Raw genomic sequence first — 16,313 nt, forward strand, 5'->3', positions numbered from 1 at the left:
GAAGAGTTATGGAGCTTAATCTTGAAGCTCTCACATAAGTCTTTAATTGATTTTTTGTTCAGGTTCAACCCATTATCGGTGATTATCTTTCTAGGGACTCCATAGCGACATATAATCTCCTTCTTAATAATTTGGGCGACCACTTTCTTCGTCATGTTGGTGTAGGAAGCAACTTCTAATCATTTATTAAAGTAATCAATAGCGACCAAAATGAAGCGGTGGCCATTAGAAGATTTATGATATATGAATCCAATTATATCAATTCCCTACATTGAGAAAAGCCAAGGTGATGTCAAAAAATTCAATAGCGTTGGAGGCACATGCATTTTATCAACATAAATTTAACTTTTATGGCATTTTTCTGGAATAGATGAAATAGTCAAATTGCATTGTCAACTTGTAATAACCAACTCTTAAGATCTTATTTCTCATGGCATGCCTATTAGGAGGGGTTCCGAAGGATCCTTCGTGAATCTCTCTTACTAACATGTCTACTTCGTGTCTATCCATGTATCTGAGCAGAACCATGTCGTGGTTTCTCTTGTAAAGAACATTACTTCTTAGGAGGAATTTGGATGATAACTTTTTCAAAATTTTCTTATCCATGGCCGTAACTTTCTCTGGATATTCCTGCTTTTGTAGATAGAATTTGATATCATGAAACCATGGTTTACTATCGGCTTCTTTTTCAACTGATTGACAGAGGGCTGCCTTATCTCTTTGATCCATTTAGATTAGTGGAGCCTCATTGTGGAACCTGACTTAGTACATCGAGGATAATGTTGCTAAAGCTCTTCCACTTAATTTTCCTCCCTCAGAATATGATGGAAAGGGATGTCATCAAAGTATTCCATCAATTCTACGACATAGGCACGATATGGGATCAACTTAGGATGACAGGTTTCTCACTCTCCTTTGACTTGATAGATTACCATTGATGAATCTCCATACACCTCGAGGATTTTAATTCGGAGGTAAATAGAAACTTTAATACCCAGGATACATGCCTTAAACTCTACTATATTGTTTGTGCAATCAAATCACAATCTTGATGCAAAAGGAGTATAACCACCTCTTGTGGATATCACAACATATCCAACACCATGCCACAAGTAATTTTATGCACCATCGAACGCGAGCTTCCATCGAGCTCCTGGTTTGGGACCTTCATCATCACCTATGATGTTCTCATCATTTAAAGCTATAATGTCTCCATTTGGGAAATCAAACCTCGTTGGTTGATAGTCTTTGATCGGCTTATGTGCAAGGTATTCAGACAATACGCTTCCATTGATAAGTTTCTGAGTGACGTAATGGATGTCGTACTTAGACAATATCATATGCCAATGGGAATTTCTTCTGGTTAAGGTAGGCTTTTCAAATATGTACTTTATTGGATCCATTTTGGAGATCAACAAAGTAGTAAGATAAATCATATATTGCTTTAGACGATGGGTGACCCATGCTAGAGTGCAATAAGTTTTCTCTTAAATTGAATATTTGGTTTCACAATCAGTAAACTTTTAGCTCAAGTAGTAGATATCATGTTCTATTCACCCGATTTTATCGTGATATCGCAACACACGTCCCATTGACTCTTCAAGCACTGTTAGATACATGATGAGTGGCTTCCCCTGAACGGGTGGAATACAAATAAAAGGCTCTTGCAAGTAGTGTATGATATTCTCAAAAGCTTTTTGGCAGTCAGAGTTCTACTCAATTTCTTGATCTTTTCAAAGAAATTTGAATATGGGCTCACGCGTAGCAAGCATATGAGAGATAAACCTGAAGTTATAATTCAATCGTCCCAGAAAACCTTTGACTTCTCTTTCGGTACGTGGATCAAGAATTTCTTGTATAACTCTGAATTTGTTTGAATCTACCTCAATTCATCACTGACTAATGATGAAGCCAAGCAACTTCCCAAATCGAAAACCAAATGTTGATTTAACAGGGTTCAATCGTAGTCGAAAATTCATGAGGCGCTCAAATAGATTTTGCAAGTGGTAGATATGGTCCTCTTCACTTTGAGATTTGGCAATCACGTCATTGACATACACCTCGATCTCTCTATGTATCATGTTGTGGAAGAGAGTGACCATTTCTCTTTGGTAAGTTTCCCTTGCATTCTTTAAACCGAAGGGGATGACTTTGTAGAAAAACGTCTCCAAGAGGTAATGAACGTGATCTTTTCCATGTCATATGGAGCCATCTTAATTCGATTGTAGCCAGAGAAGCCATCCACGAAGGAGAAGACAAAAAATTTAGTGGTGTTGTCTACCAAAGTATCAATGTGTGGTAGAGGGAAGTTTTCCTTCGAACAAGCCTAATTTAAATCCCTATAGTCAACACATATTTTGACCTTGCCACCCTTCTTAGGCACGGGCACAATATTGGCTACCCATTGAGGATACTTCGCTACTGCAAGGAAGTTTGTGTCAAATTATCCTTTGACCTCCTCACGGATCTTAAGATCCTTATATGGTCTTGTTCTTCGAAGATTCTGTTTCACAGGTGGACACTATGGTTGAAGTGGCAACTTATGCATAACACTGTCTATGTCTAGACCGAGCATATCTTCAATTGACCATGCAAACACATCCATATACTCTTGTAGAAACTTGACAAATCTCTCCTTGACACTTGCCTCGAGTGTGGTCCTAATATTAACCTCCTTATTCTCTTCTTTTGTGCCAAAGTTGAATTTCTCCACCAGATCTTGATGTGGCTGAAGGGCTTTAGACTCGTGTTTGAGTAGTCTTGCCAATTTGTCAGGGATATCATAACCTTCCTCGCTCTCTTCTTCCGCTTTGTATATGGGGAGATAAATTTTATAAGAGGTAGTAGGGTCATTGGGTTCAATAGGTTTATTGATTATTCTACATGTTTTTAAATGTTGACTTTTAAAAAGTGGAAATTAAAAATGAAAGAAAGAAAGAAAATCATTTTTGTAGTTTTGAAAAGATTGCCATTTTCTTAAAAGAAAAACAAACAAAACTAGTTGAACAATAAGAATTGAACAAAATGTATTTTATTCATCATGATGGTCTTTAAAAATAAAGCGTGACCCTAAAAAATGATCTGTAATCCTTGGGAAGAGTTAAGGATTTGAAAAAGAAAACATATTTAATTTGACACGAGGATAAATTAAAGAATCTCAATTGCCTCCCAATTGGTCAAAGTTGCTTTACAATGCTACACCATATTTGGCATTCTTTCCTCCACTATGATGTCTTTAATAACACTGACTTAATCTCCATGGATATTGTCGGTTGTAAGAAATACTTCATGGATGCTTCATACGCGGTCCTTTGTAGGGACTAGGGATTCTCTCTTAGAAGAAGGCTCATACCCTAAACCAAACGATCCTTCTTCTCACAGACATCGATTATTTATCCCCAACCTTCAGGGCTTCCATATTACATTGTTGACCTTGCATTCTTCAAGGATGAAAAGGATGAGTTGTCACTAAGGTCATTTCCTTCCGCAAAAGTGGCATTGGCTATCTCGAGAACTTGGAAAGAAGTTTCGAAGACATCCTCATCTGCCTCAATGTATCGAAAAGAGGACAAGTGACTAATTAAAAGATCCTTTTCACCCGAGATGATTATGATGACACTTTGTCATTGCATATTTTTTATTGAAGAAACGGATCAAAACAAGTTAAAGAGGAGCAAAAAATAAAGAATAAAGGCCAAAGAAATTGGAAAAATGACTAAGTGTGGAGAAATAGGGACTTAGTGAAAATCAGGTGAAATGGGAGAAAAAACATGCAACCACTAGAATAATCACGCGTAGCACCATGCAACATCACACGCACGATAGAAATTAAAGGTTGCATCGCACGCACGATGCAGGTTATGACGCACACGATGGCCCTTTTTCTGGGCTTTTTCTGACAAGTTTGGATCCATTCTAAAGGCTTTAAAAGGAGAAAGTTGACATTTTTTCAAGGGTTCTGAATTTTACACGATTATACAATGTTTTACAACAACATTGGATTTTTATAGAGCATTGGAGGCCATTGGAGGCCAATTCTTCAAGGGAATTCTTATGCAACTTTCTCAATTGTTTTTGATATTGTAATTTACATTATGAGTACCTAATTCTCTTTAGGTTAGGTGGTGTTTGAGGAACCTATTTTGATATTGTTGGGACATATGTTTTATTTGATGCTGCATGAATAATTTGATCTATAATTCTACTAAACTTCACCTTGCTCTTAATGTTTTTTTATGTGAGATACTCTTTTAATCAAATTTTTGGCACATAGGGAATACTGACCATTAGTATATATGTTGGACCTATGATAATTGTTTTGCTTACGCTGGTGGACTAGGGATAAGAAACTACGAGTAGTGGCTTAGGAATTAACGCTTTATTGCATTACCTAATCTTGCTTATACTGGTGGACAAGGGATATAAAACTATGAGTATAGATTAATGAGTTATACACTGTATAGAGGTTTTGTTAATTCTCTGTGGGATTATAGTGACGATACCATTCATATAATGCCTTGAACATCAGCAATAGAGAAATAAGGTATTATGTACATAACCTGGCCATTTTCACATTTAGATCAGAAAACTTTATTTTCATTTAGCATTTGAAACATGACCCCCCCCCCCCCCTCCCCCATTTACTATTTTATATGAATTGACATTATTGTCTTGTTAAGTGGAAATCCCTGTGGATTCGATCTTATTTTATTACTCCGACATTATCTGTATACCTACCGAGAAGTCGTTAAGTTTTTGGCGTCGTTGCCGAGGACTGTTAATAATTTCAACAAGGCGATGCTTATGCAACATTTAATTTTGTTTTATTTTTGTTTTTGTTTTCAATTAGATTTTTATTTTGTAATTAGTTATTTTTGTTTTTTCTTATATTTTTTTCCTATTTCTTTCTCTTTTTAGTTTTCATTTTTTTTTTTTATCTAGTGTAGTGTTACTAAGGTATTTTTCTTTTTGTTTGTATACAAGGTCAAGACAATCATGCAAGATGACATCAATGCTACCTTGGCAAAGTTTGAAACTTATTCAGAGGAACTTGCAGCAAAAACTCTAATTCAATAAAATGTGGGAAATTATTCAGAGCCAGAGCCTTGCATAAACCTTGAATCAATTTATAAAGATGGGAGGAGGATTCATCATCTCAACTTGAAGGATTCATCATCTCAACTCTAATCCATGTACCTTTAGCACTACTCAATGTCCTAACATCACCTTGGACTTTCACCATGTGGGGCATTGACGTGATCGGAAGCATTGAGCCAACTGCCTCGAACGGACATTGTTTCATCTTAGTAACCATAGAGTATTTCACTAAAAGGATGGAAGCAGTCTCGTACACCAACATTGCAAGACAAGTGGTGGCTCGATTCATAAGGAAAGAAATCATCTACCATTATGGGGTCCCCAACAAAATCATTACGGATAATAGACCTAACCTCAATAACAAGATGATGAAAGAGCTTTGCCAAAGCTTCAAGATCGAGCATCATAACTCATCACCTTATAGGCCTAAGATGAATGGTGTTGTTTAGGCAGCCAACAAAAATATCAAGAAAATCATGCAGAAAGTGGTGGAAACCTATAAAGATTGGCACAAAATGCTCCCGTTCGCATTGAATGGATATTGTACCTCCATACGTACATCCACTGGGGAAACCCCATTCTCTCTTGTGTATGGCATGGATGTAGTCCTGCTTATTGAAGTAGAGATTCCTTCTTTAAGGATTTTGACTGACGTCAAGCTTGGTGAAGCCGACTGGGTGCAAGCCTGGTTTGACTAGCTGGACCTCATTGATGAGAAGCGTATGGCAGCCATCTGTCATGGCCAGCTATAATCCTTAAGGAAGGAATCTCTACTTCAATAAGAAGAACTACATCCATTCCACACACAAGAGAGAAGGGGGTTGCCTAGTGGATGTACGTATAGAGGTACGCTATCCATTCAATGCGAATAGGAGCATTTTGTGCCAATCTTTATAGGTTTCCACCACTTTCTGCATGATTTTCTTGATATTTTTGTTGGCTTCCTCAACATCACCATTCATCTTAGACCTATAAGGTGATGAGTGATCCTCGATCTTGAAGCTTTGACAAGGCTCTTTCATCATATTGTTATTAAGGTTAGATCCATTATTAGTAATGATTTTGTTAGGAAGTAGATGATTTCGTTCCTTATGAATCGAGCCACCACTTGTCTTATGACGTTGCTGTACGAGACTGCTCCCACCCATTTAGTGAAATAGTATATGGTTACTAAGATGAAATGATGTCCGTTTGAGGCAGTTGGCTCAATTCTTTCAATCACGTTAATGCCCCACATGATGAAAGGCCAAGGTGATGTTAGGACTTTGAGTGGTGTTGGCGGTATATCGAGTGGTGTTGATCATTCATGGGAGGAGGGTTCATCATCTCAACTTGAAGAAACCTTGAATCAATTTCTAAAGATGAGTACTCTCAATTTCGAGAAAATCAACATGCATCAAGAAACCATACGAAGTGACATGGAAACATCCTTCGAGAATTTAGAGATGCATTTCGGTCAAATATCTAGCCAATTAGGTAAGAGGGATATGTGCTTCTTTAATGCGTGTTAGAACATATGGGTAGATGGAGGAACCCTTAACCTACTTAGGATTGGGTATTATACATCTAAATTACGATATTGTGTTATCACTTTTGATTGTATGATGAATTAGGGTGAAATTTATGTACTATATGTGTGTATATATTGTTTTGATGTTGTTAATCATGATATGTTATTGATTGATGTTTTGAAGGTTTTTAACCTTGATTGTGCTCTTGATGATTTAAAGATGATGGTGTGTGATGATGTGTTGTAACATGAAGTTGGCTCTTGAAAACTATGAGTAAGATGGTGAATTAGGAATCTATAACCATAAAAAATGAGTTTTATTTGATGGGTTTTTGTGGTATAAGATTGTGGTGCACTTGGGAGTGTTTAGATGGTCAAATAGTTGATTTTGAAAACTTTCGTAGTATGTGTCGACCTATGAAGGCCATGTGTTGACCTATGAAGGTTATGTGTCGACTTGCAAATGTCATGTATCCACCTCTGAAGGTCATGAGTCAACACATGTAAGTAGCACATGAGGCAGAATGTATAGGCTTTAAACACACAACAGATTTTCCGACCTATAATTGTATGTGTCGACACATAGGCAAAAAAAATCTTTTATGTGTCGACCTGTGGATCATATGTGTAACCATATAGACTACTTTTTCGCTTAAAAACTTACTTTTTCAACATGGAACCTTTTCTAACATATTTCAAAGGGCTTATAGGCCTTCTAAGGCTAAATTACACTCATTGTAGTCAATTGTCAATCGTAGAGAGGTTTATGATGATTTGCTTGGTTAATTAGTGAAGCGTTACCTATGGTGATGGTAGAGATTTTGGTGTGCTCCGATTCCAAGAGAGAATTGATCCTATGGTGGTGATCATGGAGTGAGATGAACCTGAGTATTCATATTTGTTACCATATGCTTGTCAAGTCAGTATTGAGTACATTGCATAAGTGTTGCATTATGTTGATGATTGTCGATGTGATTTTAGATGAGATGTGTTGCATATGATGTTAATGATAATTGAGACGTGTTGCATATGATATTAATGATAATTGAGATGTGTTGCATATGATGTTAATGATAATAGAGATGTGTTGCATATGATGTTAATGATAATAGAGATGTGTTGCATATGATGTTAATGATAATAGAGATGTTTTGCTTATGGTGTTGATGTTGAATTGGGTGTGAGAATGTGATATGTTATTATGCATGATGGTGTAGATGGCGTACTCTATTCTTCATGCTATACCATTCATTATTGAAATGAATTCTACATTACATAAGTGTTACATTGTGTTAGTTGTTGATGATGTATTATTAGATGAAAATACTTACTATGTTGGTATTGATTGAACATTGTGTATGTTGATGTTATGCAATAATTTACTTCCACTTATTTTTCACTATTGATTTTTTGAAGTGTATTATCACCCCTTCTATTTGAATGTTGCCTTTACATGAGCGTCATGCAAATACTCAAGAGTAGCTTGCTGCAGTAAGTGAAAGGTAGCTCTTAGTGTGACTTCCTATTAGTTGTTATTATTTTAGTAGGGTATTGCTCTTGTTAATGTAAGATCGGGCTGGGGAACATTTTCTCTAATTCTTTTTGTCTTATTAATTTTTCTAATCATGTTTGATGAGGTTTTAAATGGTGATGAGTTGATCATTAAAACTCTTGTTAAGATGTTATGAAGTTGAGGTTATAAGATTTAATTTCCTGAAAGGTGATTATTAAATGCTTAAATTGATTGATAATGATTCTGCTGCGATGATACGCTAAGAGAAGGTGGGCATTCGATGACAAGTTTTATGTGATATTTTGTAACCCGTGTTATGGAGCACGATTGATTTTTAATGTGAGTACCACCCTTATAGTCATATTTTAAATTAAGTTATGCGTTAATATTGTATCGGAGTTTAGGGTGTTATACTTGATGGAAGGCAACCCATTGGTAAGAATTTATTTTAGTTTGCGTTGGATATTAATGTTTAAACATGTCAAACTACGTGTTATTTTTCTAGAAGAGAAAGCATGTAAAAGAAGTGAAGAAAGAAATATTGGAACATGAAGTACCTTAATGATGGATCATAGGAATGCGCAAGAGTAGTTATAGACTCTTTTTGAACTAGAATGACCAAGAGATCTAGGATTTTTCCATACTTTAAGGTAAAGGCATTCCTTCAGATATTAGTTAACCCTACATTGTATACCTTCATACTTTCTACATTTGATACTCTTACCTTGATTTGAAAGGTCTTTCTTTTATTGGATTCTATTCTCTTTTATAGTGCTTGGCAATAACTTATTTTATCAAGATTCCCTGAAATGAATGATGTAATTTTTTTTTTAATATAATGGTATGACATGACGTGATTGTTTAGGGTTAAAGAAGGTTAAAGTGTAAATATAAGAGTAGGTTTGTAGAGTAATTGGAAATTGGATAAGCACTGATATATCACATGACCTAATTAGGGAGGTCTCCCTACGATAAACCGATTCTAAATCTTTACTACCCAACCCCCTCATGCGTAGGCCCTAGTATTTTTAAGATAAGGGTTCCTAGAGTCATGGATTATACCCAGAGTCTCACAACAATGAGGGTCGGACCCTACCATGATGAACCTTCTGGATAAATCTCGTTTAGGTGGGACCCTGATACGAACCCTCAAGATGTACATTTCGTTGATCAATACTACACGATCACCATTCCTTAATAGGTGAGTTAGGTTCTGGATAAAGGCTTCTAGAGTCACAAACCATATCTTGATTAGCAACATAATGAGCGACTAGACCTCCCATGAGGATGAGTATGGATAGATATATTCCAAGTGGAGTCTTCATACCAACCCTCAAATTTGCATCTCACTGGTCAATATTATGTGACTACCGCCTTAAGCTTATAATTTTTTCTCAAGCTCGAGTGTAGAGTTTTACACAAAAAAAAATCCCAACCCACAGACGAATGTATATGATAAGATAAATGATGAAATAGAAAATAAAGCAAGAATAACTAAAGTGAAAGCAGGAAATAAAAGAACAAATAAAACACACAAACGAACCCTAAGTTAACTAAGTTGGGTCTAACCCTAACTCCCAGCAGAGTCGCCAGTTGTCGCTATACGAAAAATACCTGAGCGTTTAAACGCTCGAAATAGACATAGAGTCGCCACCAAATTTTAATTTTTCCTAAGGAAAGGAAAAATAACGATAAAATCCTAAAAATGGGGATACGACAGTCATCGCAACCAAATACGGGTTCGTGAGTTAGTTATATGAGGGGAAGGTATTAGCATCTCACACATATGTTGTACTCAATGTGAGCTACTTAGCTAGCTAAGCTTTAATGTGTGCCTATAGGTTTGTTTCTTTTCAGTGCATGCTTTTATTTATTTACAGGAAATAATTTAAAGAAAAAAAGTTAGTTTTTTAATAGTGTGTTTGACAAGATTTTGAAATCTTGCTCCTATATCCTGGGAGCAAGGGGAAACTCAAAGCCCTGTAGTTCGTAGTAGAAAATGAGTGTTTGCTAGTTATTTTTAATTTAGTAAAATATTTTGACTCACGGGGACGAAAAAAGATTATTTGAGTGTTTTGAGATTTATTTTAAATGTTTTAAGTTTGAATGACCGAATGATACGGCGTACGCCAACCAATCAGTTACTCGAGGAAAGTGTGGATCTATATTCACCCCGTTCAATTATTTGCAAAACGTTGAGTAAATTTGATCGTGAAAATGTTTTATATTTGTGTGATCTTATATTAATGACCTATGTACAGGTTTATATAGTTTAATATGACGATTAACGAACTAAATGATTTATTTACAAACGATGCGAATTTTATTCGGGGAAATACAAGTGTTTTCAAACTTAATGAACCTAATAAATTAAAGCCAAGTCTAACTATCTAATAAAATAATTAAACTTAAGTTAAATAATTAAGTAGGAGAAAAAAATATTATAGAACAAGTTAAGAAATAAATAAATAGAAGTAAACCAAAATATTCAAGGGGGTGCTAACAAATGGATGGGTGGTGAAAATAGAAAGGAATCAAGGCCCAAATGGCCAAAAACTCTCAATTTTAATTAATAATTAAATAACAAAAATAAATAAAATAAAAATAAAAATAAAAAATAAGAAAAGAAACAAGGAGAGAGAGAGAGAGAAACACAGTTTCTCTTTTTCTTCCTCTCACCCCTCTTCAAATTCTCTCTACCATTTTCACAATTTTTTACAAATATTATGGAACAAATCTAAGTAAACATGAAACAAAATTCAATAAACACTAATCCACAGACAAATTTCAATAAAATGTCAATAACACAAGAAAACTAATAAATCTAGGTCGAAAAAGCAAACGGCGGACGATGACGGTAGTGGCTTTAAGGCGTTTGCGGTGATGCGACGTATGGTGGTGTTGTTTTGTATTATTTATATTGTATTTGGAAATAGATATGATGGTGGTGATTGATATTGATGAAGATTGAAGGTGGTAGAAGTTTGATGATTATGGAGAAGGGTGGGAAATTTGGGACTAATTGGTTTTTTCCTTTTGGAATTGATTTTTTCTCTTTCTCTACTATGATATTTGACTCTTCTTTATACTAATTTTCAGGTTAACATAAAAGCAAAATAAGTCACAATGACAAATTATGACCAATTAGAAATAAGTTTGACACATTCCAACTCTTTGAACAAGTTTGATACATTGGAACCAATTAGGAACAAGGATAACAAATTGCAACCAATGTAAACAAGTATGACACATTGCAACCCTTTGAACAAATATGACACATTGCGACCAATTAGAAATAAGGATGACAAATGGCGACCAATTAAAAATAAGGATGACAAATTGATAAAGATTATGTACATTATGATTTATTATTTTGTGTGATTTTTGTATTTTTTTTTATGAAAAATGAACAAAATAAAAAATCTAATTATCAAAAAATACCTATTTAAAAAATACGAATAATATTAAAATACTGCAAAAAAAATCAACATTTGACTTTTTTTAGCATTTTTACTTTTTAATAAAAACATGAATAAATAATAATACCTATGACTTATTTTTATATATTTTTTTTTATTTTAAAGAAATTAAATAAATGATAAATCATGTAAAAAAGAAAGGTTAAATAAATAAAATTTTAACTAGAAATGATAAATAAAAGGGTGATTAATTCAAATAAAGAAAATAAATTCAAAATACTATAATACCAATAGAAAAGGATACGATAGGGTTCAAACTCACGACCTTGCACTTGAGGTCCCTACATGATTACCAACTGAGTTGACTTTCATTTTTTAAATGAAGTGCTCTTACAATAAGATAGTAGTAAAATTTTGGGAAAATTTAGGGTACGACACCTATAACTCCAAGTTATCCACAAATAGCAAGATAAAACATCCAATTAAGATTAAGCCAAAAAAGTTGAGGAAGTTTTTCTACTAATCTCCCTTAAATGAGCCAAAAGTGAACCTGACTCCAAAACAACCTCCACACCTAACTACTTACAAGTCCTACTCCAAATGATTTTATTGATCCCATAATTAAAAAACAAGTGATTAGCATCCTCAAATCCATGAAGACAAAGAAGGTAATCCAAATTGTGAATTCCCTCGATAATACTTCATCGAGCTAGCTCATTCTTGGTCGAAAATATGTTAAGGAAGAGTCTCCACCCAAAAATCAAAACTTTACTAAGAACATTTAACTTCCACAAAGACATCAAATCCCTCTTTAAATCGGGTTGTAAACCCAGCCCCATATTATGTAACTCAAGCATTCTCGAGTAGCTAGATTTAACTATAAAACCGATATCATTTTCCTCCAAAGAAACGCGTATGGCACCCCTTGTACCAGTTGGATATCACACAAAATCAAAAGCAAATCCTGAGCCAATTCAAAGTCTACACGAAACAAAAATAGGTGCAAAACCCCAACCAATTTTGCATATGCAAGTGGCAGGTCTAGCAACATTTGATAATGGTCCCAACTCAAAGAATTCTCTGACCAGCCTCCACGATTAGCAACCTTCATACCATAATTTCCAGCATATAAGAAAAGGGAACGAAAATGTGAACATAAAGCTACCTGACCAATCTATCGATGGCACCAAAAATCAATAGTCCTACCATCGCCAAGCTTGCAGGAAGTAGCTGATGAGAACCATAACTCTTTTATAGCTTCCAAAGCATCACCCATCGAACAAATATATCTCCACCACAAGGACAGTTTTGAATGGCAAAGAGACGAAGAATCACTCAACATTGCTTTAGCCGTATCTCTATACCTACAAGAAAGTAAGTTAGACTAAATTAGTTTTTTCCCGAAAGGATGCGCCATTTCCTATTCCTAAGAAGGGCCAAATTAAAATTTTCACCATGTTTAACCCCAAGACCTTCTTATTTCTTTGATAAGTATTAGCCTATATATAGCTTTGTGTATTGTACAGATAATATATATATACATTTATATGGATAATGTGAAGATAATAGATTTGATCATTTACTTCTTTCTAACCGCTTCATAACAAACTTTTGTTTTGTATCTTCTTCTTCTTCTTCGATGGATCTTGATTCCATCTTTACCATTTATGTTATCACTGCTCCTTCTTATCTGAACATTGACATGGTATCAAAGCTTCAATAGCTCTGGTAGCCATTGTTCTTCCTTTCTCCTCTCCAATCGACTACTTTATCTTTCAACCGATTGTTCCAATTTGTAGATTCTTATTGTTCCTTCATTTCTTCTTTCATGGCTACCCAGAGCTTCACCGATTTTTCCACAAATTCTTCGAATCCGTATTACTTACATCCGAATGATAATCCTTCAATCATCCTCGTTTCAACTTTACTTGATGATAAAAATTACCATACTTGGGCGAGATCGATGCATATTGCGTTGATCTCCAAGAACAAGGACAAATTCGTTGATGGTACACTCACAAGTCCTCCCGTTTATGATCCCTTATACGCTCAATGGATTCGGTGTAACACAATGGTTATGGCATGGATTCACCGTTTAATATCTGAATCTATTGCTAAGTTCGTGTTGTGGATCGAAAGCGCAGCTGGAGTATGGAAGAACTTGCAGCTCTGTTTTTCGCAAGGTGATATTTTCCGCATTCCAGGTATTCAAGAATATTTGTACAAGTTTTGTTAGGGTTTTCTTGATGTTTCGAATTATTTCACTCAATTGAAGGTAATGTGGGATGAACTCGAGAATTATCGACCTGTATCAGCTTGTTCTTGTGCCATACTGTGTTCTTGTGGTGCCATCGATTCAATTAGAAAAGATAGAGACCAAGACTATGTTATCAAGTTTCTTAAGGGTTTGAATGAGAAGTTTACACATTTCAAATCTCAAATAATGATGATACAACCCCTTCCTACCATTGACAAGGAATTTTCATTGGTGATTCAACAAGAAAGAGAGATAAATTATGCAGGGTCCTCTATTGTCACTCCTATTGCTTCAGCAAACGAAGAAGTGACTGCATTTCAGCTTCATAGTTCTTCTTCGCGACACGCTAATGGCAAGACTGGTCAGACTTTCAAAGGCAAGCCACAAGGTGGAGCTCGAGGATACAACCATGTATGCACTCATTGTGGGAGAAATAATCATACATTTGAGACTTGTTTCCTCATACATGGCTATCCACCTGGCTTCAAACGTAAAGGTAAATCCCAAAAATCCAATGCTTCAAATCAGTCTATTATTGCATCTATTCATGTAGGGTCAGATGAATCCAAACCAAGTTTTGGTTTTACACAAGAACAATACAACAACATTTTGTCCTTAATTCAACAGTCTCAGCCCACACCTCAAGCCAATTCCATATCCTCATCCCCTTTTAGCCTAACAGCTCATGCTTACAATGATCATGGTAAGAACCCTAATCTATGGATATTTGATATTGGTGAAATAGATCATATTTCATATGATTTAGCCTATTTTGAATCATACAAAGACATGATTCATGTCCATGTTAGTTTACCAGATGGTTCTCAAATAGTTGCTTCTATGTATGGTAGCATAGTTTTATCTCCCACCCTTAATCTTCATAGTGTATTGTAGCGGTGTATTCGTCGCTATATGATCTATCAATTAAATCATAAGCAATGTATACAATGAATATAGAGTCACCACCGCACTTTTATTTATCCTAAGGACTGGTTAAAAAGCGAACAAAAACCTAAGAAGTTTTACACGTAGAAAACTAATAAAAAGATCAGAGATCGGGGTAAGGGGTAAATTACGCAAAGGGAAGGTGTTAGGCACCCAATGCGTCCTAGGTACTCCTAGGGAGCCCTTTTCACACTTTGTTGTTTGAAAATTATTATTTGTTATGACATAAGTATTGTGCAAACATGATTGGGATGATGAGGAAAGAATGTACAAATTAATTATTTTTGTGTTTGGATGGATAACCATTGCCTACGTACCTTTACAGGATCAAAACCTTGTAGTTCGGCTAAAAACTTCCAAAAGTTAGTGGATTCAATTTTAAAACAAGAGCACTTAAGGTTCTTCATTATCAATGGGAGAAAACTCGACCAAGACCAACATCCACCATGCGAGGATAGCTTCGACGTACTAGAGGGGTTAACCCTGTTTTCAGTACGGAAGTCTTATTGTCGACTCACTAAGGATAGGGGGAGGTTTACATCAACCACAATGAGAATTGAAACCTATGGCTAATGCATGAAAAGATTAACAAGAATGGACAAAGCCAAAACATTTGAGTGAGTGAAATTAGTTGATTAGGATTATTCACAAAAGGAGTCAAAGTATGATTAAAGTCAATTCAAAGAAGTATTTACAAAAGATGGAGTTTGGAAAAGCATGGACTTAAGGTCCAAGTTTCTAATTTGGAAAGAGGTGAGAATGTTTGCACAACACTTATTTCAAAGTTTTAAAACAAGTGTGAAAGGTTAAGGATACAATGAGATGAATGGAATGGTGGGTATGTAAAACTTCTTAGGGGGTCCGCCTCTTGAAATCATATAGAAGATGATTCAAGTGGGTCCTTAGGAATAGGCTACAAATGAGCAATGAACATGGTAACAGATGAAAGTAAATAAAAGCGGATACTGGAGGCCACTCAATGGTCTTATACCTGTCTCCTAAAACAAGTAAGGATATCAGAAGCCACTCTATGGACTTACACTAATCTCCATCAGAATAAAACAGAAAAACAAAACAGGGAAATCAACTGCCAATCCATCTGGACTTATGTTAACCTCCACAGTATGATCCTAGGAATACAAATGCCACATCACAGGGACTTACAATGAATCCTCACATACAACAACAATGCTCAAACAAAGAGCAAAGAAGATATGAGTGACCAATGAGGTCTTACACTCTATCTCTTCCATGTCATAGGAACAGATGCCAACTCACAGGGACTTATAACTGGTTCCTCAATGGGTAAACAACAATGTCACAAGGACAAAAGAAATGATCATGCACTGATGGCAAACAAAGATGATAAATGCACAACGACAATCAATGATAGTAAATGCACAATGGCAAATCAAGTAATCATGTATAAATGAATCAAGTAATCAATCACATAAATTCAAGTAGCACACTCTATAACCATTCAATGAGGCTCAAGCAAAAGGGTTTGACTATGAAAGTCCACTGTAAGAGGTAAGTGTCGCTCTTAACCTTGCCATTGAGGGGCTAAGGTGA

General features: G+C 35.4%; 1 protein-coding gene across 1 annotated transcript; it reads left to right on the forward strand.

Moving 5' to 3' along the window:
- The first annotated feature begins 13,817 nt into the window (after positions 1–13,817).
- Positions 13,818–14,690, forward strand: LOC127095529 (uncharacterized). Its single transcript, XM_051034206.1, has one exon. It carries the CDS (start codon positions 13,818–13,820, stop codon positions 14,688–14,690), a length of 873 nt encoding a protein of 290 aa, XP_050890163.1.
- The last annotated feature ends 1,623 nt before the right edge of the window (positions 14,691–16,313 follow it).

This window comes from Lathyrus oleraceus, chromosome 6 (assembly GCF_024323335.1).
Source record: "Lathyrus oleraceus cultivar Zhongwan6 chromosome 6, CAAS_Psat_ZW6_1.0, whole genome shotgun sequence".
NCBI lineage: Eukaryota > Viridiplantae > Streptophyta > Magnoliopsida > Fabales > Fabaceae > Lathyrus > Lathyrus oleraceus.

Coding starts and splice junctions, on each gene's coding strand:
- LOC127095529 (XM_051034206.1), top strand. CDS start 13,818: ATGTGGGATGAACTCGAGAATTATCGACCTGTATCAGCTTGTTCTTGT.